The sequence below is a fragment of the Solanum lycopersicum genome, chromosome 7, assembly GCF_036512215.1.
Source record: "Solanum lycopersicum chromosome 7, SLM_r2.1".
Classification (NCBI taxonomy): Eukaryota; Viridiplantae; Streptophyta; class Magnoliopsida; order Solanales; family Solanaceae; genus Solanum; species Solanum lycopersicum.
This window is the reverse complement of record NC_090806.1, coordinates 65,346,931-65,369,766: the sequence shown is the minus strand read 5'-3', so window position 1 is coordinate 65,369,766 and position 22,836 is coordinate 65,346,931. Positions and strand designations below refer to the sequence as shown.

At 31.3% G+C, this 22,836-nt stretch overlaps 3 protein-coding genes and 1 non-coding gene across 4 annotated transcripts; all 4 read right to left on the bottom strand.

Moving 5' to 3' along the window:
• Positions 1-725: 725 nt before the first annotated feature.
• LOC101257980 (putative F-box protein At1g49610) lies at positions 726-3,388 on the bottom strand. Its single transcript, XM_004243270.5, has 3 exons — positions 2,165-3,388; positions 1,272-1,451; positions 726-1,009 (listed from the first exon to the last, which is right to left on the bottom strand). Exons 1-3 carry the CDS (start codon positions 3,311-3,313, stop codon positions 1,001-1,003), a joined length of 1,338 nt encoding a protein of 445 aa, XP_004243318.1. The 5' UTR covers positions 3,314-3,388; the 3' UTR covers positions 726-1,000.
• A 6,060-nt stretch (positions 3,389-9,448) lies between these two features.
• LOC101260359 (F-box/FBD/LRR-repeat protein At5g22700-like) lies at positions 9,449-12,392 on the bottom strand. The gene is made up of 3 exons (XM_026031831.2): positions 10,130-12,392; positions 9,860-10,039; positions 9,449-9,677 (listed from the first exon to the last, which is right to left on the bottom strand). The coding sequence occupies exon 1, from the start codon at positions 11,326-11,328 to the stop codon at positions 10,270-10,272; it is 1,059 nt and encodes a 352-aa protein (XP_025887616.1). The 5' UTR covers positions 11,329-12,392; the 3' UTR covers positions 9,449-9,677; positions 9,860-10,039; positions 10,130-10,269.
• Positions 12,393-12,560: 168 nt separating this feature from the next.
• Positions 12,561-21,203, bottom strand: LOC101260658 (putative F-box/FBD/LRR-repeat protein At1g78760). The gene is made up of 3 exons (XM_010325781.4): positions 13,224-21,203; positions 12,936-13,115; positions 12,561-12,841 (listed from the first exon to the last, which is right to left on the bottom strand). The coding sequence occupies exons 1-3, from the start codon at positions 14,400-14,402 to the stop codon at positions 12,728-12,730; spliced, it is 1,473 nt and encodes a 490-aa protein (XP_010324083.1). The 5' UTR covers positions 14,403-21,203; the 3' UTR covers positions 12,561-12,727.
• Positions 16,259-16,330, bottom strand: TRNAQ-CUG (transfer RNA glutamine (anticodon CUG)). Its single transcript has one exon. It is a non-coding gene; the product is annotated as a tRNA-Gln (tRNA).
• Positions 21,204-22,836: the final 1,633 nt, after the last annotated feature.

The following is a 22,836-nucleotide window of genomic DNA, read 5'->3' as shown; positions in this document are numbered from 1 at the left end:
ATAATCAAGTGATTTAATATATAATTTTTTATTAACATTTTTATCCGTAGAACTTATTTTCTTGAGTTATTATCAAATGTTAAAGGATTTTCATCTTAGAATTCATGATCTAGAATTGTAGAATTGTTAGTACTCTGGATAATTGGCGATTATTTATTGATCCCCGAATTGTATTGATTATTTATAGACCACTACTTATCACGAGTTTCTCAAGTAGAGGGAACTCATGCATCAATGTCCTGACTCTATCACAACTTTACTAGGGTAAAATGTTTTAGGGTTGGGATTTGAAACTTATCATACTAGCATTACAAAAAAAATAACCATTAATGACATTTAATTCTTAATTGCCGCTAAATATGTATTTTTAACGGTAATTGTCACTTTTTATATATGTCCCTAAAGTCTTTAACGATATTAGTTCTAATAACACTTAACTAATGCCAGTAACGATGTTAGCACTCTTTATTAGTGTCAATATTTAGTGCTGCTAAAAGTTGTTTTTGTTTGTAGTAAAGTCAATATTTTAACTCTTCGATTCTAGAGACACAACAAGGAGATCCGATCCTTGAAATCATCATCCTCAATGGATACATAATTCAGAAAAAAAAGTGACCTTAGAGTAGGAAACCTTAAAGAACAATTTGAAATTTCATCTCTAACTCAACCAATTTAGAAGCTATGAATGCCATGTTACACAAGTGAAAACGCTCTAATTTCTAATGTTTTGACCTTTCAATGCTGCATCTGCCATTAATAAGCAAAGTAATATTGATGGTAGCAAAGTTTTCAAGAGTTAAAGAGGCACTTCTGCAGAAAAAAATAGAATAAATTACACCTATCACTACATATTAAATTAAAAACTGGTCCAGTACCATAGCGACTGACCAAGTCGTGGAACAATTGTTCAGCGATAACAGTTGCAAATCTCTAAGCTTCAACCTCTGATCGATAATATGGAGTTCAAAAAGAGTTGTTAATTCCTTCACATCATTCCTCTCTACGAAAACTGCATTTGCAATATAATAAATGTGAAGTTCGTCAAGTACAATCACAGAGACGGAAATAAAAAACATAGGAAAAACACTTCCAACCTAATAAGACTAAAACAGTCGAATCCATGAACTCTCACGCATATCCTAATATTTTATCCTCAGCCATTCTACAATCTCTTCCTAGTCATTCGTGCAGTGCCATTGCCGGCCAAAATGACTTGACAAAAAATTAACGACAATAATAGAATTTAGAAGCCAATTGGAGTTGTAGATTACCTTAAAGAACTTTGTGGTGGAACCCAAAGTCAATGACAAAGTCTTCAAATCTGGAAGCATACTGATGAGCTCAGCTATAACCACTTCAAAAGTACCATGACGTGTTTTAATTTCTAACTCCAGATTCTTGATATCATTTACTGGTAATATATCAGTTACCTTAACAGGAATGAGGACAACCTGGCAACCATCAAAAGCAACTAAGAATGATTAGTAACCAAACAATCGTATACTCGTTCTGGTGTCCCATTTAGAAAACATTTAGTGATGTTGACGACAAGACTATATGATCACGTTGAAGAGTACTCAGAAGATTGTGACTGGAAATGAATTTCACTAGAAAATGAACCATTATTTCCCTTGAGATGCCTCCTCAAACAAGTTGTTTAACTTCAAATTGTCTATTTCAAGTTGAAACCGAAATGATTGACAAAATTGTAAACAAACATTAATTTGCAATATATTAACATTTGTAAATAGTGTATGTCAAGATACCACAGCTTATTATATATATGTCTTGGGAAACAAAGTATATTAAGCTAGTATTCAACTCAGTGTTTCAAATCAAAGGTTTCGTAACATTTCATCCAATTAAGCTATTATGGATGTGTTACTGATAATATAATATGCAAGCACTTTCTTCGTCTTTATTAAGATTAGGAAGCTGGAGATGTGCATCAAGAAAAAGTTGTGTCATGTAATAAAGGAACATTAAAGATGATTGACATAGATGTATTCTATGAGCTTTACAATGTTAACACGCAAATCAAATTCAAATAGCAATATTGCAAGTCAAATTCAAATAGCAATATTTTTTAACCAAGAAAATGCAGTATGGCATGCAACTAATTAAGGAACGATAGAGAACTGGAGAGTCCCAAAAAAAGAGTTACCTCTTGAATATCGCAGATCAAACTCAAAGTTTTGGAACGAGCACACGACTCCAAAATATCTCTAAACCAACTGTACCAGTTATCAGGAAGCTTAAGGAGATCTAGATATAACAGAACGAATTCCAATTCTTGTAAATCTTGTATGCCCGTAAAATCTGTGAGGCCACCCTTATACTCCAATGATTTTAACTTGGGTGAATCTATTCTTACCTCCCGCCGCACAGTGCTATCCTTGAGCACCAAGCTAACCAAATTCGGTTGAGAAATATGAAGTTTTTGCGACCAACCGCAAGTATCTAGGACGAGTTTGTCAAGTAGAGGGAATTTTTCTATAAATGTTTCTGGGTCATAAGCATGTAGCAACGTCAACTTTCGTACGGTTGTGGTGGACATAATCTCTAATTCACACAGGTGTATGTTGAATGAAATGAATTCAAGTGAATGAAGATTTGGGGATTCTATACGAATTTTACCACCACCATGAGGACAAGGAAGATGCACTCCAAAGAATTGCAGGTTAGGATTTGAAACTAGATTAATAGTACGCAACTTTTTAGTGTCCTGAACCCGTAACTGTTCAATCAGTGGGCATCCAGCTATGAGATCCTTAAAATCATCATCCTCAATGCGAACAACAAATAGAAAGAGTAACTTAAGAGCAGGAAGCTTAAAGGAACAATTTTTAATCTTACAATCCGATAGTATTAGATCAACTAATTTATGAGAACAAAATGCAACACCATACAGATGGTAATGATCACGACGAATCGTTTGTAAACTGAGACATAACCTTTTAATGCTATTTTCCAAGGCAAAAGAAATCCACTTGCTTACGAGCAGTTCATCAGCATCAGAATCAACTATCATTCGAAGAAAGAGTTCGTCAACTTCACAATTTTTGTGCCTCTCACGGATTTCTAACGACTTAATCAAGTAAGTTAAGAAGGCCTCTCTTTTGGGTTTATCTTTAGCTCTGTATCGTGAATTGTCGGCACCAAAATCAATTTCGTCCAACAAAATTTTAGGGTGAGAAGCCCAGATTCTTTGCCATTTTTTCGACAAAATACTAGTTTTCACTGCATAGATCCGTGGAAGACGACTCTGAATTTCACGGATGATTTCAATTGGCAAATTCGATATTCTGTCCATCGCCGTTATATTTTCAGACTCAACTTTTAGGTTTAGGATCTCAATTTATATTCTCTATTTACATAAGGCTGTGTCTTTGTGAACCAAGCTGGCTCCGTAAGGCCCTATTAGAGATTTTGATTTGGGATCCGGGCCCAATTAGTTATTGTTAAAAGGTCTAATGATTAGAGGAACAGTTTTAAGGTTATTTCATCGGATTTAAGTGAGTTAGATATACATTCGACATATGCACATTTAAAGTTAAACGACATAAATGTAATTTGAAATCAAGTTAAAAGGATATATTTATATTTTTTTCAGATTCAACTTTTAGGTTTAGGTTTAGGAAGATCGATGGCAAATTATATTCTCTATTTACATGAGGCTGTGTCTTTGTGAACCAAGCTGGCTCTGTAAGGGCTATTAGAGATTTTAATTTGGGATCCAGGCCTAATTAGTTATTGTTAAAAGGTCTACTAGCTATTAGAAAAATAGTTATGCAAATTATGTCGAAACTTTGGCTATCGTTGTTTCATCGGATTTAAGTGAGTTAGATGTATACTTCATCTTTCCTTAAATAAAGTGAAAAAAAACCACAAATTCAATTATTCATGAAATAGTCAATACTTTATGAAAAAGTAAATGTGATTTGATTTGAGTATTAAGTACCATATAGATAAATTATCATGGAATGTGATGCAGAGTACCAAAACCAACTAACAGGTCAAAATGGGCATTAAACAAGTATCTTAGATACATTAATGTTCATGTTCTTTGATACTAAATAACAACAAAACATGAAAGGTACACAAATTTCATTATTCCTTATATACATTGACAAAAAACACAAATCTAATTATTCATCAAAAAGTCAATACTTTATGACAAAGTAAATGTGATTTGAGTACTTCACTTATATACAATAAAATTCTCTTCACTTTTGATATGGTTACCGTTATAAACAAATTCGCAAAGAATTAATGTATGTGAAAAACAACAGCAAATTTCAAAAAGGATACTTAATTGAAAAAATAATCACCATATTAAAAAAAATAACAAAGCATACATATATGATAAAATTGCATGTCATGGATAGTGTTGGTCGAATAGTGGGAGGGACAACCTTTCTATCCCTTTTTTCTTTGGAATTTTCGGATCTTTTGAAGTAGATGCATATACTTTCTTTATCGATTTTTTCTTACTAGAACTTTGGTTTGTCATGACTATCGGACCATGCAACCTTTTTCCAACTCAATCTTTGTTGTTAGAATCTCTGAAACAAAAATTATAGATTTGTTAGATGTTAGATGCACAATGCAAGCCAAAACGATTGATACACAATTAAAAAAAATGAAAATCGCAATGGAGAAGATGAGAAAACCTAATTTGAACTTTGAATCTGGTTGAATGTCATGGGATTCTTTTGAAGTTCAAAATTATTTTAATTTGATAACAAAAATCTTAGTGGGAGATACTGAGGGCGAAAATTAGGGAATGAAAAAGATCTGATTTTCTTCAAAATAATAAAGTATCCGGTTAAGTATCTTTGGGGGAAAATAAGCAATTTTTGTATTTTAATAAAAAGAGTAGAGAAATATTGGAAATAGGTAAAGTAATGTTATGTACATAGTAATGTATCCTATTTATGTATTGTGCCTAGATTCTAACAAACTTCCCATGTAACCAAGTTGGGGTTAGATGGCGAGGTTGAAAGAGTTTTTTTTTAAAAAAAAAACAACAAAAAACAGCAACAATTATTTTATGTACGAAAATCTTTTTTTTTTTTTTAAATATAGATGAAAATAAGTTCATTTGAAAAACACATTTCATAACATTCAAGCTCATCAAACATGAGAAAGATAAAATATATACGCGGAAGTAACATAAGAATAACATAAACATTTATCATAAAGTTTTTCATAACATGAAGTAAAATTAAGAATAGGAATGCTAGGTTTTTGCATGAATGATGTGTTTGAATTAAATATGAATGTGTTTATGTGCGGGAAATCACGATAATGATCATCAAAATATGACCGAAAAAATTAATGTATAGGTGTGTATAGGGCAGTGTTTTAGTCACTGTTTTGGGGTGTATAAGTTGTGTATATATCGTGTATTTTAAGTGTGTAATGGGTGTACAATGTGATATTTATTATGATGAAGTATAGTGAATTGAATGAACCATGAAATCTCCCTAAGAACTAATGTGAAATTTGAAGAAAAAGTGCAGAAAAATCATGGAATAAATTTTCAGAACTTAGAAATAGGCTTTAAAAGAATTTGGAAATTTTTTGACGTCAAAGAAATTAAAAAAAAAAGTTTTGAGGCCTGCAGGGATCGAACCCAGGACCTCCCTGCAGCATGCCTTAATTAAAAAAAATAAAAAATGGGGCTGGCCGGGATCGAGCCCTCGCCCCTGTCTTGCGCAAAAAAAAAAAAAATGGGGCTGGAGGGGTTCGAACTCGCGACCAGCTCCTCCAATACGCGGAAAAAAAAAATTAAAGGGGAGGCGTGGGATTCGAACCCACGACCTCCCAGTACGCGAAGGGAAGGGTTTTAAAAAGAAAAAAAAATATATTAAGAATAGAGGGGCTGTGGGGGTTCGAACCCACCACCTAACAGCCCCCCTCAGCGAAATTGAAACAAAAATAAGGGAGGCTGTGGGGGTTCGAACCCACAACCTCCCCATTGTAGTGAACTTAATTAAATTAAAAAGTTAAGAGGTTGTGGGGGCTCGAACCCCCAACCCTTCGGTTAATTAATAGTAAAATTAAAATATAAAATTTATCCCTTTATGCAAATATTGAGATTTAAATTAGAATTCTAATTAAAATAGAAAATTAATTATTTCATGTAAATATGGAGATTTAATTTAGAATTCTAATTAAAATAGACAATTAATTCTTTTATGTAAATATTGAGATTTAATTAGAATTCTAATTAAAATAGAAAATTAATTCTTTCATGTAAATATGGAGATTTAATTTAGAATTTTAATTAAAATAGAAAATTAATTCTTTCATGTAAATGATTGAAACTTAATTTAGAATTCTAATTAAAATAGAAAATTTATTATGTCATGAAATTGTTGAAATTTAATTTAGAGTTCTAAAGATACGAATATTAGAAATAAAATCAATGAAAAATATAAATGATATCCAAATAATTCAAGATTTGAGTTCCCGTGCCCAAACCTCCGCATTGATACATAAGTCATACGTGAGTAAAATATTCAAGAATAATGCCATCTACTTAGATCAAAAATCAAGATCTTGGTATATATACACAAGATACATAAGTCTTGTAATACATAATCTTAGGAAAATAAGAATCACTTAACGAATTATAAATGAAACCTCATGGCTTGTACGTATAGACACATAAGTTTAACATACATTCAAGAATAAGTGAACCTAAGATATACGTAATGAAATGAAGAATGTGGTGACAATCATGATGTGAGGCTAATGTGTATGATGAGAGCAATCTCAAATGAGCCTAAGTAAATGTTACCAACACGTACTCACCAATGAGAGTGTAAGATAATAAAGAGATCAGTCTCGATGAATACTCTAACGAAAATATTGAGTTTAAAACACTTAATACTAATGATGAGATGAGAAATCATCTACTGAGCTATGACGTCCTCATACTAGAAGCCAACTTCCATGATGTATGAGTTGAATGTAATGGAACTTTATACCGAGCACCGATAGGCTAGCTATGAGCGGTGATGCCTTTTTTCGGGAAGGGCGGAGATTCACGTAAATCTCATGAGATGAGACTGTCCGGCTTGCCGGGTATGGGTCTCCATACATCTCCTAGTCTTTGAACCTATATTGCCACTATAGGGATCTGGCGGGGTTAAATTCCCATATACGCTAGCATGTTATTGAATCGCTTTGGCCGGTGATTCCACCTCTTTTCGGTGTGGGGGAGACACTGGATTTCATGATGCTCACATGATCTATGTCGGTTAAAGTTAAAGTTCCCAATGAATGAATGAGGCCAGCCTCAAATGAATCATATAAAGAAAAGAATGATACCGAAGGTGTTAGGATAGGATAATCAAGAGGTAAGCTAGATTCAGGTAATGACATTAGGTTATTCCTGATCATTGCACAGCAAACCCGATAAAAGTCTTAAACTACATCCTAGGTATAGCTGGTGTTCGCACTGGCCTATGAATGAATTAAAATAAAATACGTATGAAGGAATGAAGCAGACTCTGTGTTTGCTAAAGAAGGCTCCCTAGTTGAGGTCCCATATGTTGAGCCCTCATTTTGGAAAGTCTTAAGGTTAAGTCTATGATAATAAGGTCTCATGGTATATGAATGAATAATATGAAAGAAACTATGTGTTATATGTTATGTGCTATATGAAGATGTTATGTGTTGTGTGCCCTATGATGATTATAATGATGCATGTCACTCTCATGGCATAACTTCCCCAATCTCAATTTAGCAAGTCCACTGACTTGACTTCCAAACATCATGTTGTTAGGAAAGAGCTCTTCTTCCTCATGCATGTCCCTGGTGTGTGCTTGTATATACCCATACTTAGTACAAGTGTGTACTAATTCCATACAAATATCTATTTTTAGGTGCAGGCACAGGTGGACGGTAGAGCTAGAGGTTCGTTGTTGCAGCTGTCCGGACGTCAGCATTCATCCGGAGTTTGGTAGGTCCTCATGCTTTCGAGGATGCTACTGTTTTACTTTCTAGTGTAGTTTTAGATTTGAGCTAGTGGAGTATGTTCCACTAGCGTTTCTTTCCTGTTTTGGTTCAGACTTTGTATAAGTGCTATTTTGGCCGATATACTATTAATACTTAATGAATTATTTCTTTCAGTTGCTTATCTCTTAAATGTTAGATGGTTGATGATGAACGGTTACGAAGTATTAAGAATGTTTAACAAGTATGATTAAAGAATCAAAAAATTCAAATTTTTCCGCTAAAATTAACCTATGTAAAGTAAGAATGACGTAAGTAGGCTTGTTTGCGACCTCTGAGAGGTCAACGACGCCGGTCTCGTCTGGGGTCTATATTCCGGTCGTGACACCAACAGGGCAAAATGATCATTAAACAACTATCTTTGATACATTAATGTTCATATTCATTAATACTAAATAACAACAAAACATGAAAGGTAAAATTTTAACTCCCCGATTTTATTATCAATCCGTAGAACCTATTTTCTTGGGTTATTATCAACGGGGAAGGGTTTTGATCTTAGAATTCATGATGGGAACAACCCTAATTGGATCAATGGGATAATCTAGGGTTGTAGAATTATTAGAAATCCGGGTGATTAGTGATTGTTTATTGATTCCCGTATTGTATTGATTATTTGTGTACCACGAACAAGCGGGACGAATCGGAAAGGGAAGAACCAAGTTTCTTAGGGTTTTAAGCTTGTTCCGATCGAGGTAAGCGATGGTTGTGACTCTATGAATGTGTGATGTATTCTTGTTGTTTCTTCATTATAATGCATGTTTATATGTGAATGTTGGTTTATTCATCACACTAATTGTAAATGAGTATGAGCGAATAATTTGTACCTTGAATCTCTTCTTGAATGTATGAATCAATTGTTGAGAATATAATTGTGAATGTGATTGTGCTGTGTTAATGGATCGGATTGCCACGTTTCGGCATAACTAATTGGGATCGTTTGCCACGTTCAGGCATATAAATGGGATAGAATTGCTACGTTTCAGCATAACTAACTTTGGATCGAGTACCACGTTCTGGTGCACTAACCGTTTGGATTTGAATTCCTTGAGAGGACCAGGTCTACTTGTGATAATTGTATATTGTTAAAGCATGTGTTAAATCGATATTGTATATGTTGGAGTTCAAAATAACTTGGTTAATGTCACTTAAAGATATTGCAATCATCTATGACGAGTTCTCAAGTAGAGGGAATTTGTTTATAAAATGTATCAATGTCTTTTTTCAGAAATGTCAACCGAAAAATTTCAGTTGATAATTTGAAACTAGAATATATATATTGTGCAACTTTCACACGTAATCAGTAATCATGTCTAACTGATGGATTTCACAACACTTGTACTTAGCATAAATGCAACATTCACTAAAAAGGAATGAAAATGAGACTTGGACTAAAAATACGAAATAGAGTAATGAAACATAGCAAATCAACCTTGAATGAGCAAAATATTTCTTCTCCGAAATGTACAGAAACAAACAGTAACTTCATCAGTTATTGTCAAAAGAAGCAGAACAAAAGCATTCTTTCAAATCATTCTCCAGTATGGTGTTTAAAACATCTACTTAGAAATGGATACTCTCTTATCAGGTTTTGGATTGTGCACTACTTCTTCTGCTGCTGAGAGCTTACCATCCTCGTCTATACGAAACTGCATTTGCAATAAGAGAATATGAAGTTTGTCAAGCACAAACAAACAGAGACACGAAAAGTAAAACAGTAGAATCCTCACTGATCATATCCTAAAATTTTATCCTTACTGAGCTCATCGTGCAGTGCCATTGCCAGCACTAGTTGTTAACTGTGAAAAAGCCAATTGGAGTTGTAGATTACCTGGAAGAACTTTGTGGTGGAACCCAAAGTCAATGACAAAGTCTTCAAATCTGGAAGAATACTAATGAGCTCATCTGTAACCTCTTTAAAAGTAGCATCAAGTGTTTTAATTTCTAATTCCAGATGCTTGATATCAGTTACTGACACTAAATGTCTTAGATGTTTGGGAATGATGATAACCTGACCAACCATCAAAAAAGCAACTCAGAAAATGCAGTATGGCATACAGTTAAAGAACATCGATATGGAAGAAAGAAAAAAGGAAATTACCTTTTCACTATTGCAGATCAGACTCAAATGCTGGGAACGAGCACACGACTTCAAGAGATCTCCAAACCAACCGTACCAGGCCTCATCAATACTTACAGCAACTAAATTTAACAGAACAAACTCCAATTCTTTCAAATCCTCTATGCCCTCAAATCTTGTAGGCCACCCATAAACTCAAACAATCTTAACTTGGGTGCATTTATTCGTACCTCGTCTTTTACTTTGCAATCTTTCAGCACCAACGTATCCAAATTCGGTTGATCAATAGGAAGGTTTTGCAACTCAGTTGGACCATATACTACTAGCTTTTCAAGTAGAGGGAATTCATTTATGATATGTATCACTGTCCCTTTGTGATATGTTTTTCGCAGTGTCAACTCTCTTACAGTTGTCGTTGCAGTAATCTCTACTTTACATAAGTCCAAGTTAAGAGCTACAAATTCAAGTGAATGAAGATTTGGGGACTCTATACGTATTTTACCATTCGAACTAAGAAGACATACTTGGAAAAATTGCAGATTGGGATTTGAAACTACAATAGTCTGCAATTTTTTATTATTCACCAGAATACATAACCATTCAATATTAGGGCAACCAGCCATCAGATTCTTGAAATCATAATCCTCAATGCAAACAGAGTATAGAAACAGAGACTTTAAAGAAGGAAGCTCGAATGAACAACATTTTATCTCACAACCCGATAGAGATAATTTGACTAACCAATTAGTGTGAAATGCAATACCATGCAGCGAGTAATGATGATGTTTAAACGTATATAAACCAAGAAACAACGATTTAACGTTTTTTTCCAAGGCATAACAAATCCAGTTATTGATCAGCTCTTTAGCAGGAGAATCGGGTTCGACTGTCATTCGAAGAAGAAACTTATCCACATCAACACTGTTGAATTCAGAGGGCCTCTTGCGGCATTCTAAGAAATTCTCCAAGTAAGTTAAGAAGGCGAACCTTTTGGCTCTGTGTTTATCAGAGTAATTGCAATAGTCTGCCCCAAAATCCACTTCATCCAACTGAATTACAGGATGAGCATACCAAATTCTTTGCCATTCTTTGGATAAAATGCAAGTTCCTGCGGCATCTATCAGTGGAAGACAGGACAGAATTTCACGCATGATATCAGTAGGCAAACTGGAAATCCTGTCGGGGCCTCGACGTCCCTTGGAACTTTCTTTCTTCGTCATTTTGATACAGCTGCTTCACAACTTTTAGATGACAAGTGTAGTTGGTTTCCAACTGATGCAGATTCGTACCGGGGGAAAGAATTACAGAGATGAAAATTCATACAGAGAATATTATATATAGTGAGTATCAAAGGAGTAAAATGCAAAACAGAAAATAGAAAAGGACTAAATAGCAAACTAATAATAACTAACTCCAACCGCCAAAACAATTATATAACACATTAAACAGCATTTTATCAAACAAGTTTACAAGATATCGAAAGATAAGAATACAAAGAAGATTATTATTCCTCCGTCCAATAATTTTTTCTCATCTTCATCTCCCTCTTCCTTTTCTAATCTCTCATTCTCCAAATTAGTGGGCAAGCATCCAGCAATGAGATCCTTATAATCATCATCGTCAATGCGAACAACAAATAGAAAGAGTAACTTAAGAGCAGGAAGCTTAAAGGAACAATTTGGTATCTCACAATCCGATAGTATTAATTCAACTGCGCAAAATGCAACACCATACAAATAGTAACGATCACGATAAATCATTTGTAAACTGAGAAATAACTTTTTAATGCTATTCTCCAAGGCAAAAGAAATCCACTTATTTATGACTAGTTTAGCAGTATCAGAATCTTCATATTCAACTACTGACATTCGAAGAAAGAGTTCGTCAACTTCACAATTTTTGTGCCTCTCATGGATTTCTAATGACTTAATCAAGTAAGTTAAGAAGGCATCTCTTTTGGGTTTATCTTATCGTGAATAGTCAGCACCAAATCAATTTCGTCCAACAAAATTCTACGATGAGAAGCCCAAATGATTTTCCATTTTTTCGACAAAATACTAGTTTTCACTGAATAGATCCACTGAATTTCCCGGATGACTTCAATTGGCAAATCGATATTCTGTCCTTAGGCATTATATTTTCAGACTCAACTTTTAGGCTTAGGATGTCAAATTATATTCTCCATTTACATAAGGCTGTGTGTTTGTGAACCAAGCTGGCTCCGTAAGGCCCTATTAGAGATTTTGATTTGGGATCCAGGCCCAATTAGTTATTGTTAAAAGGTCTAGCGATTAGAGGAACAGGATTTAAGTGAGTTAGATATACATTCAACATACGCACACACCTAAAATTGAACGATTTGAAATCAATATTTATATATTATGCCTAGATTGAAACACGTTTCCCATGTTACCAAGTTTGAAAGGGAAGATATTGTATGCTCTATAAAAAGGAATGAAAATGAGAATTGTATTGAAAATATGAAAGAGATTAACGAAATATTTGATTGTAGCAAATCAACAAAATATTTCTTCACCGAAATGTAGAGAAACAAACAGTAACTTGATGAGTTTTTGTCAACAGAGGATCATGCAAAGTAAGTAGAAAAACAGAACAAAATCACTCTCCAATTTGTTTGCTGATCATACTTCTAAGAATGGATACTCTCCTATTAGGTTTCGGATTGTGCTCTTCTTCTTCTGCGGAGAGATCACCATCCTCGTCTATACGAATCTGCATTTGCAATAATAGAATATGAAGTTTGTCAAGCACAAACAAACAGAGCAATCCTAAAATTCTCTCCTTAGTAGTGAGTCGGGTAGATTACCTGGAAGAACTTTGTGGTGGAACCCAAAGTCAATGACAAAGTCTTCAAATCTGGAAGAATACTAATGAGCTCATCTGTAACCTCTTTAAAAGTAGCATCAAGTGTTTTAATTTCTAACTCCAGATGCTCCATATCAGTTATCGACACTAAATGTCTTAGATATTCAGGAATGATGATAACCTGACAACCATCAAAAAGCAACTCAGAAAACCAAACAATCGTATACTCGTTCCCATTATAGACATTGAAGTTGAAAAAGAGTGGAAGAAAAAGGGTGGGTTGGGTTACCTTTTGACTATTGCAAATCACACTCAAATGCTTGGAACGAGCACACAACTTCAAAATATCTCGAAGCCATTTGTACCACCAGTATGTATCCATGTCTACAGGTTCTAAATACAACAGAACGAATTCCAATTCTTCCAAATCTTCTATGCCCTCAAAATTTGTGTGGGGACCCTTATACTCCAACGATTTCAACTTGGGTGTAGTTAGTCGTACCAACTGTACTACCGTGCAATCCATCAGCACCAAGCTAGCCAAATTTCGTTGAGAAATATGAAGGTTTTGCAACCTACTGCAATCATGTATGATGAGTTTCTCAAGTAGAGGGAATTTATTTATCAAATGCATCAACGCCTCTTGGTTATTAGCATTTCCCACTGTCAACTCTCTTACAGTTGTGGCGGAAGTAATCTCTACTTTACACGCGTACTTGGTGAATGAAAATTCAAGTGAATCAAACTCTGCAGACTCTATACGTATTTTACCATTAGAACAAGAAAGATTCCCTCCAAAAAATTTCAGATGAGGATTTGAAACTACAATAGTATGCAACTGTCGAGTATCCAGAACACGTAATTTTTCAATTCGAGGACAAGCAGCAATGAGATCCTTGAAATCATGATCCTTAATGCAAACAGCGAATAGAAAGAGAAGCTTAAGAGCAGGAAGATTGAATGAACAATTAGTAATGTGACAATCCGATATAGTTAAACCAACTAATTCAGTACCGGAAAATGCAATTCCACGCAGGTAGTAAGGAGTACGATTAATCTTCTTTAGACCAAGACATATCATTCTAACCTTTTTCTCCAAGGCAAAAGAAATCCACTTGTTTACCAGATGTTCAGCAGAAGGATCGTATTCAAGTGTCATTCGAAGAAAGAGTTTGTTAACACTGTAGTCCAATTCAGAGTTCCTCTCACGGATTTCTAACAACTCCATCATGTGAGTAAAGAAGGCATCTCTTCTGGGTTTGTCTGTAGAACTGTAATTTGTATAGTCTGCCCCAAAATCCGTTTCGTCCAACCAAATTATAGGATGAGAATACCAAATGCTTCGCCATTTCTTCGACAGAATACTAGTTTTCACTACTTCTTTCCATGGAAGGTGAGAGTGAATTTCACCGATCAGACCGATTGGCAAATTCGAAATTATGTCCTCTGGAAGATCCTCTATCGACATTCTTCGCTGCTTCACAACTCTTAGATCTAGGTTTAGAAAGATGAAAAAGTGTTGATGAGTGAGTTACACAGAAAAATTCATTCCCAGTTCATTCTGTTACAGATATATATATATATATATATTCTGAGTATCAAAGAAGAAGGATTAAAATGAAAAACGGAAAACAGAAAAGGACTAAATAGCAAACTAATGATAACTAACTCCAACCGCCAAACTATTTCTGTACAACTCAATGCTCATTCTCTATTGGCTCCAGATTAGTTAGATATAAGACGGGGAGTTATTATAAAGTGATTTTATTTAGGGAAAATTGTATATGATAACAAGCTAATAATTCAAATTAAATGGTATAATCGTACTTTGATTTGATTGTGTCTTGTATACAAATGTATAAAATGCGATTGCGTTTGTATAAAGCGAGAGAATTAAGTTACCCTAGAAATTCTTGTTGATAGGGGAGAACTGGTGAATGAGTATGTTATAATCAAAAAGGGGAAAATGTTAGTTCGAAGCTGATTTGAGGTGTTGGTTCGAACTTGATATGAAGTTTTTGATGATTTAACAAACTTATTCATCTAACAAGGAACCAGATCCTTGTTATTAAAACAGCTGACAGTGAGATAAATGATAAACTCAATATGAGGTATATTTGTGTATTATCATCAAAAAATGAGAATATTATATTTTAAGTGTTTTGATGATCCTCACGAAAAGGAAAAAATGGTTGATATAGAGTTAAAGTTGTGACCTCTACCTTCGCACCTTATGATCAAATTTTAACTTTTAATTCCATAAAAGAATTAGACTATTTCTGGCAAAAATTAGTAACTATAATATAATAACAAGTGACTGATTAAAACTTTCAAAATTTTGAATTTGTAGATTAAAGGAGTTTGTTCTTCTAATAACTTTGTTAAGCCCAAAACAAATGCGGTTTGTGGGCTTCCTTCCCCAACGGCCCATCTAAACAGATAGAGGAGTAGAATAATTATTTATTTAATTTTAATTTTTTTAAAAAATATATCATATATGCATTTAATTTAAATTTTGTTTGAATGGTTGTCAAATATTAATTCATAATATATTATATTATATCGTATATTTTGTGTTCTATTGTTTAAATAACCATAAACAGTTGGATAGACTGAATCATTACGTAATATCACATATTTATAATTTGAAAGATAAATCAACAAGAAATCTAGGGTATGGGTATGGGTACAATTATTATGAAAAGGTAAGGTAAATGATAAGATAATGTTTTTAAATAATAAATAACGATAAATTATGACTAAAATATTAAGGTTATGATACAATCATACTAAATCGGACATTACACAAAATGGATATTTTTCATTGTTACTTAATAATGGATTTAGACGATACAATAAAAATTACGCAACTATCAAAACAAACATTGTACTCAAAATAACAATACAAGACGATAGGTAATGATCTTCAAAACAAAGTGTTATGAGTCCATGTAATTTGTATAGTAGATGATTTTAGTGCATAGAAATTCAGCTTATACGCATAAAGTTTTTTGCTCACAATCTATAATGAAATTTGGACAAGCTACGGACAAGTCTAACACAATTTATCTTGATTATTGAAAATGATACTATTTAAACTTCATATGCTACTGATATTTTGTATACATTAAACGTGATCGAATAGAGATAGATGTTTTAAACTTACTAACAAAATATATACTATGAACTGTTAAAGGTACTTTTATTATCATTCCTAATATAACAATTATGATTTGTATATACTAATTATCGTTTTGATTTATTAAAATGTTAGATTTGATATAAGAAAATGATAACTCAATTTAAACAAAAAAAAAAGAAGGAAGGTTCTACCGAGAATTGAACTCGGGCTATTGGATTCAGAGTCCAATGTCCTAACCGCCAGACCATAGAACCTTTGTGTTATATGTCATTATATTAATAAAATAAGAATTAGATAGCCAAAGAATTTAAATAGCTGGTTTTAGTGAAATTTATTTCAGTAGAACGTCTGATCTTTTATTGTTTATTTAAGTTTTCAGTAAAAGGCAAATTTTGGTTTAATAAATAAATAAATATATATATATATATATAGAATTATTGGCACTTTTTAATAGAGCTTTTGGCCAAAACATCTTTTAACTATACACAAAAAAAAAAAACTATATCCTTGAAATATTATTTTAAGCAAAAAATATCCTTTAAGATACCCCAAACTTAAACTACATCCTTAAAGTATTACTTTTAGCAGAAAGCATCCTTTAAGTATTTGTAAGTGAACAACTTTCATCCTTTTGTTAGATATTGTCAAAAAAAATAAGGGATTTTACAAAAAATGAGTAGTTAATGTGACTATTAACAAAAGTTATTTTGAAAAATTTCATTACTTTCTACAAGAAGTTCTTTAAAAATAAATCTTAGACACTGTTGCTCATGAAAACTAAAAATGATTGAAAAGTGCACATGATTTACCTCTCGTAAAAAAAAGAAGTTGGAGATTAATTATTTTTACCTTTTTCTTAACCAATTAAATGAACAGATTTTTGGGTCAATCTAATATCAAAGTGACCAAAATATTGATTATATTTCGTATTTGAGTTTCATTCAACATTATTAGAAGCGGAAGTCTCTAACAAATGCCGCTTCTAGCATATTCAATTGCGAAGAAACATATTTAAACTAATAATATCTTTAATTAAAATTACATGAAAAATAAATGAAAAAAAGGTCAAATTAAAAGATTTTGCATAATTCTTAACTCAATTACGAAAAAGTTCAGGATGATATTCTTGGCATATTTAAGAATAATAATTAGGAAGGGATGACTTAATTTTTGTGGGATATATCGATTAGTTTTCTGATAAATTCAAGTAGAAGGATGAAAATTGTTTGCTTTAAAATACTTAAAAATGTTTTCTACTAAAAATGATACTTTAAGGATGTAATTTAAGTTTGGGGTATAATTAAAGGATGATTTCTACTAAAAATAGTTCTTTAAAGATGTAATTTAAGTTTGGGGTATAATTAAAGAATATTTTTGGCCAAAAATTTCTTTTTAATATAAGTTAAAAGTTTAGTCTAGTGAATAAGTGGTTGGAAAAATTCCTTAAGATTGCGTGTTAAAAAAGTCCACATTGGGTGGTAAGTTCTTCCTAACAAAAGGTGACTTCTTACTCAAGAAACTTAAACTCGAAATCTCTTGATTAAGAATAAAGAAATACTTACCACTCTACTATAATTTTTACGAGTATAACTAGTTTTTTAAAATAATAACTATTGATATCTTTTTTACTTTCTAACCACTTTTCTGCTCTTTTGCTAGCCTTTTGTGTGGTGATAATGCAATTTCTCTTTATACAAAGATTCTGACATAGTACAACATGGTTTACAGGTATCCGATTCTAGTGTTGTGGTGTTTCTAGTTGCATTTACATTGTCAAGTTTTAGTGTTACTTAACCTTAGATAATAATCGCAGAGTGAATTCGTAATTTGAAGATCGTTTGGTACAAAAATTAATAATACAGAGATTAATAATACATAGATTGATAATGCAGAAATTAATAATGAAGAAATTATTTTTATCAAATGTTTGATTCATTCTTTTTTACCAAATTTTGTATGTGGTTTAAATATTTACAAAAAAATTCTTTTCAAATATACGCTAGAGTTATTATAAAATTTTCTATTTCATGTAATAGAGTCAAGGTAGATAATTAACGGCGAATGTTATTTTTTATAACATTTTTAACTAGCTAGGAGACTAAAAATTTTATTGTCATTATCACTATTTTCTCACTTAAATATTTGAGAGTAAATATATCTCAAAAGGTCACACAACTATAATGATTTATAGAGAAAATTTATTGCACTTTATTTTGCATCAATAAATTAAAAAAAAAACTATTTATTGTAAAATAAAATAAAATAAATATAGCAAAATAAATTAAAATATTTTTATACTCTAGATGTGTGTGTGTGTGTGTGTATATATATATATATATGCTCTTGTTTCAAATTACTTGTGTAATGTTTAATGAACTTTCATTAAGAGGTAATATTTTACATATTAATTGTTCTTAAATTCATACATCAACATTAGCATATTAGTTGGATTATAATATTTTATATTTATAATAAATAGATTAAATAACTCATATTTTAGAAATAAAAAATTATATCTAAATAATAAAATTTGTAAGCTAATTTATGTAAATAAATTTATTAGTATAAATATAAAATATAAAATATAATATCAAAAAAATAAATAAAATATTAGAAAGATTTAAAGGGGTATTTTGATCTTAACCTAGAATAATCCCATGATATTAGAGCTAATACCACCTAATGGAAGGTATTAGTTATGCGCCCTTTAATACCATTTGGTTGCATAACTAATCCCTCTATTGATAATACATAGACCCAAAATTCCTACCAAACATAGTATTAAATAATACCACATATTAAACATAGTAAGGTTAAGAGAGGCAGAAGGATAAGTTAACATTTTTCGGAAAAGTTATTATCATAGCATTTTTTGTATATCTCACTTTCATCATTACCTCGATAAAAGACAATTCAAATTTCAAGAGGAACTTTGCCACATTAGTAGAAGCCTCTAAACGAATTCAACTCTCATATCTTGTTTTCTCAGATTGCTTGTTAAAAACAACTTGAATGGATTGAGGTTGATTCTCAAAATTTAGCATCTTGTTGAAACACTTCTTGTAAACGCTATTTACTTCACCAATATGTAAATTAAATTGTTCCAAACTATAATTCCAACCAGTTTTTGTGAAAAAATCACAAGAATTGAACTCGAAAAGTCGTTTTCCAACTAATCAACTTCAACCAATTTGCCCAAACACCTTTTAGTCATAAGGATGTACAGTTAAATATATAATCGTTTATCCACTATTTATACAAATATACGATTATTTTTCAAAAGTTACTGTGCAATCTCATGGATGCATGTGGATTCCCTCCTAAGAAGGTATGTATAGGTCGAGAATTAAGGTATAAAATTAGTAGTTAATGATTGTTATTGCAAAAGGCACGGGCTAACCCCAACTCCTCTCCTTCTTATTTGTAGTAAGTATATAATATTTAGTAATCACTTTAAAAAACTTAATTTATTCAACGTGTTTTATCATGTAGTATGTTATTTTATTTGCTTTATATCTAGATATTTTTTCATCAGATTTCTCTTACAATTCTACTTTGTATTGAATAACTTTTTTTTTGAATCGAACATCTATTAAAAATAATTTCTTTACCCAACAAAGATACAAAAACTCTTCGTGTACCTTAACTTCTGCATATCCCACACATGAAATTATATATTAATATTATTAACTACTCTTTTATATTTTTTTTATAGAATCTCAAAACTTCAAATCTTGAACCGTATCTGACCCTACAATTTACGGAATATCTTTCATAAAGTCCAAAGATTGCAAGATTATGTGTGTCTTTGTCCTTCCGTACAAATCTAGGTATCTCACATTACTCAATGGTCCTAATTACACGTTAGACATTTTGTATGCTATGTATGTAAATTATAGAGAAGCTCTATTGCTTTCAATTTTTTATTTATTCCAATTTATTTCGTATCATACTTAACTTGTAAAATAATACTTATCATACTTAATTTGTAAAATAATACTGAATAAATTGTTGTTGCGCATATCTTTCATTCTCAATTGTAGATGTTGTTTCTTATTTGCTATGAGGTTAGATACTATCTGTTTTCAGCTAGAAAATGAAAGGCGTAATGTACTCCCTCCGTCTCATTTTACAAGAATCAAATAAGTCTATTTTTAATTGTAAATTTTTTTATAAATCTTTTAAACATTTTGAATTGTCAATTATGGTGACTCATAGTACTTTTTACTTAGTTTACAAATATATAAATTTTATTTCAAAAAGGATAAAGATTTCATGCATAAATTTTTAATCAAGTTCAAATTATTTGACTCTCAAAATATATGATGTCATATAAATTGTAACATAGAGTAAAATCTGAAATTTTTATGATTAGTAAATGCTGAAACAGGACAAATTATTGTTTTGGTGGGAAATTAGAATCTTTCTGCAACATAATCGATAGGCCAAATCTCCAAATAAAATGCATAACTTGTATATACATACATGAATACAACAGTAAATTCAGATTATGATAAAAGTTTTGGTCCCTTCAAAAGTTTGTCAATCAAATCTTTCAGTCCTCTGGCCCTGTTATCATGAATGCTATAATATTGTGGTGAGGATACGTTATAATTATGTGAATCAAATATTTAAAAAGAGATTGATATGAGTGAAGAAAAGACAACCTAAGAAGAGATTGATATGAGTGAAGAAAAGACAACCTAGTAATTCGTACTAATCGTTGTTAAGATATCGAATTGAACAAATCTTCTTTGATAGTTGTCTTTCTATAACACTTAGTTGTTGATTACGAGTTAGGGTTTGTCTCCAAATTTACGGTTCCTTTTTTTACCGTTCTATCGGTAAGTGTTACGATCTGTTAGTGTTTACATTGTTTAAATACTAATTATTTCATGTTTTTTTTTTCAGTGAATGAATCATTTGAAAGGGTAGCAAGTTTTGGTTTACAATAAAAAATGATAATCTATTTGATGACATATTATAACATGAGTGCTGCAACTGGAACTAATATTCTTGGACTATGGAATGCACTTTCAAATGGATTGGCTCTTTAATTTTCGGAGCAATTACTGAGTAAATAACAAGTCCAATTGATCTATAAATTGAGTAAATGATTAGTAGGAACTCAAAGGAAGTTCCTTAGTGTACACCTAGATGGTAGCGCGGTAAGAAATAACTAATTTATGTATTAATTTTTATATACATTATACGATGTTTGATGGATAGATATAAAATATGTTTTTTTATATAAAACTCACGTGATATATGATTGAAAATTTAGACGTACATAATTAATTAATTGTACATATATATATTATGAGAGAATCTGTATATGTATTATTGTGAAATAAACTTTAAAAGAAAAAATAAAAAATAACTAAACATGAAGTCCATGCATAGGCCATAGCTAATTTTTACATAAAATAAGTACATAGATTCACTCTAACTAATCTCCAAATTACAATTCCATCTGTCAAAAAATAATTGTGCACTATTGATTTACATTAAGAAACTATAAATAAAAAGGTAATTTTACTAAATCATTCTTTGAATATACTTTCTCCGTCCGGTATTATTTGTCATTGTTTCTATTTTTAGAGTTAAACTATAAAAACTTTTACTAACATTTTAAGATATATTTTTTCATCATATTAATATGCAAAAAATTGTAATTTATAGTACTTTTCATATAGTTTTAAAAAATCTATTTTTTTGTTTAAAATATTGAATTAATTTGACTTTAAAAATTAGTCAAATTGACTTTCGAAAGCGCAACATGACAAATAATTCCGGACAGAGAGAGTAATAAATGCAATGTCTTGAAAAATGTAATATATAAATAACTATAATTAATGATAAGAGTAAATTCGGAAGTAAATATTAAATTATTCATGGATTTGATAAAATGACCAAATATTGTTGGATATTGTTATAAATCAAGTAGACTTTGTACGAGCTTTTTTTGTTAGAAGTCATGAATGAGGTTCATTTAGATGGAATTATTGAGTTGAGTAAAGTACTATAGAGTTTTATTTGGAATTCAGATCCGATTATCAATCAGTTAAATAAGATTAGGAAGTAGACGGAAGAGTTATGTGTATTATGTAGAAACCGCTTGTTCCTCTCATCTTCTTTCTAAAATCTTAACTTCTCATCTTTATCTTTAATTACTTGTTATTTCGATATTTCTCTTTATACTTTAAGTATTTTTATTATAATTTTATCATCAATAATTTAATATTTATGTATCTGTATTTAGAATTTGAATTCATTTAATTGATAACTATTATTGAAAAAAACAAAACTTTATGTAACATTAAATGATTACCAAATGACACCTAGTTTGATATAAATGCACCTCCTTTCAATCATTTATTGAATAATGACTTTTCTTAGCATTATCATATAAATTTTCTACGTTAATAAATATGATGTGGAGATTTCTTCTGTTCCTCATAAATATTCATCATCTCTATAACAAAAATTTGGAAGCGGAATAAAATTCGAAGTTTATAAATTAAAAATTTTAATTTTTTTTTAAGTTATTGACTTTCAACATAATAATTTATTTATATTAAAAAATTCTCAATATGTATGTATACGTTAAAATTATTGTATTTAATCTAATTCGAATCGTGATTTTTAGCTTCGTTACTATAAAGTTAAATTTGGTTCTCCATCACCTTATCGTATCATGCTTCCCGACGTTCCGTCGTATCGTTTTCAAAATTTTGAAAATCTGTTTTTTGTTTTATAC

What these genes read in the sequence shown, in the direction of transcription:
- LOC101260658 (XM_010325781.4), bottom strand. Translation starts at nt 14,402, where the DNA reads ATGTCGATAGAGGATCTTCCAGAGGACATAATTTCGAATTTGCCAATC. An exon ending in TGATTTGCAATAGTCAAAAG is followed by an intron (nt 13,116 to 13,223) that starts GTAACCCAACCC and finishes GATGGTTGTCAG; the next exon opens with GTTATCATCATTCCTGAATA. An exon ending in CCACCACAAAGTTCTTCCAG is followed by an intron (nt 12,842 to 12,935) that starts GTAATCTACCCG and finishes TTGCAAATGCAG; the next exon opens with ATTCGTATAGACGAGGATGG.
- LOC101260359 (XM_026031831.2), bottom strand. Translation starts at nt 11,328, where the DNA reads ATGACGAAGAAAGAAAGTTCCAAGGGACGTCGAGGCCCCGACAGGATT.
- LOC101257980 (XM_004243270.5), bottom strand. Translation starts at nt 3,313, where the DNA reads ATGGACAGAATATCGAATTTGCCAATTGAAATCATCCGTGAAATTCAG. An exon ending in TGATCTGCGATATTCAAGAG is followed by an intron (nt 1,452 to 2,164) that starts GTAACTCTTTTT and finishes GATGGTTGCCAG; the next exon opens with GTTGTCCTCATTCCTGTTAA.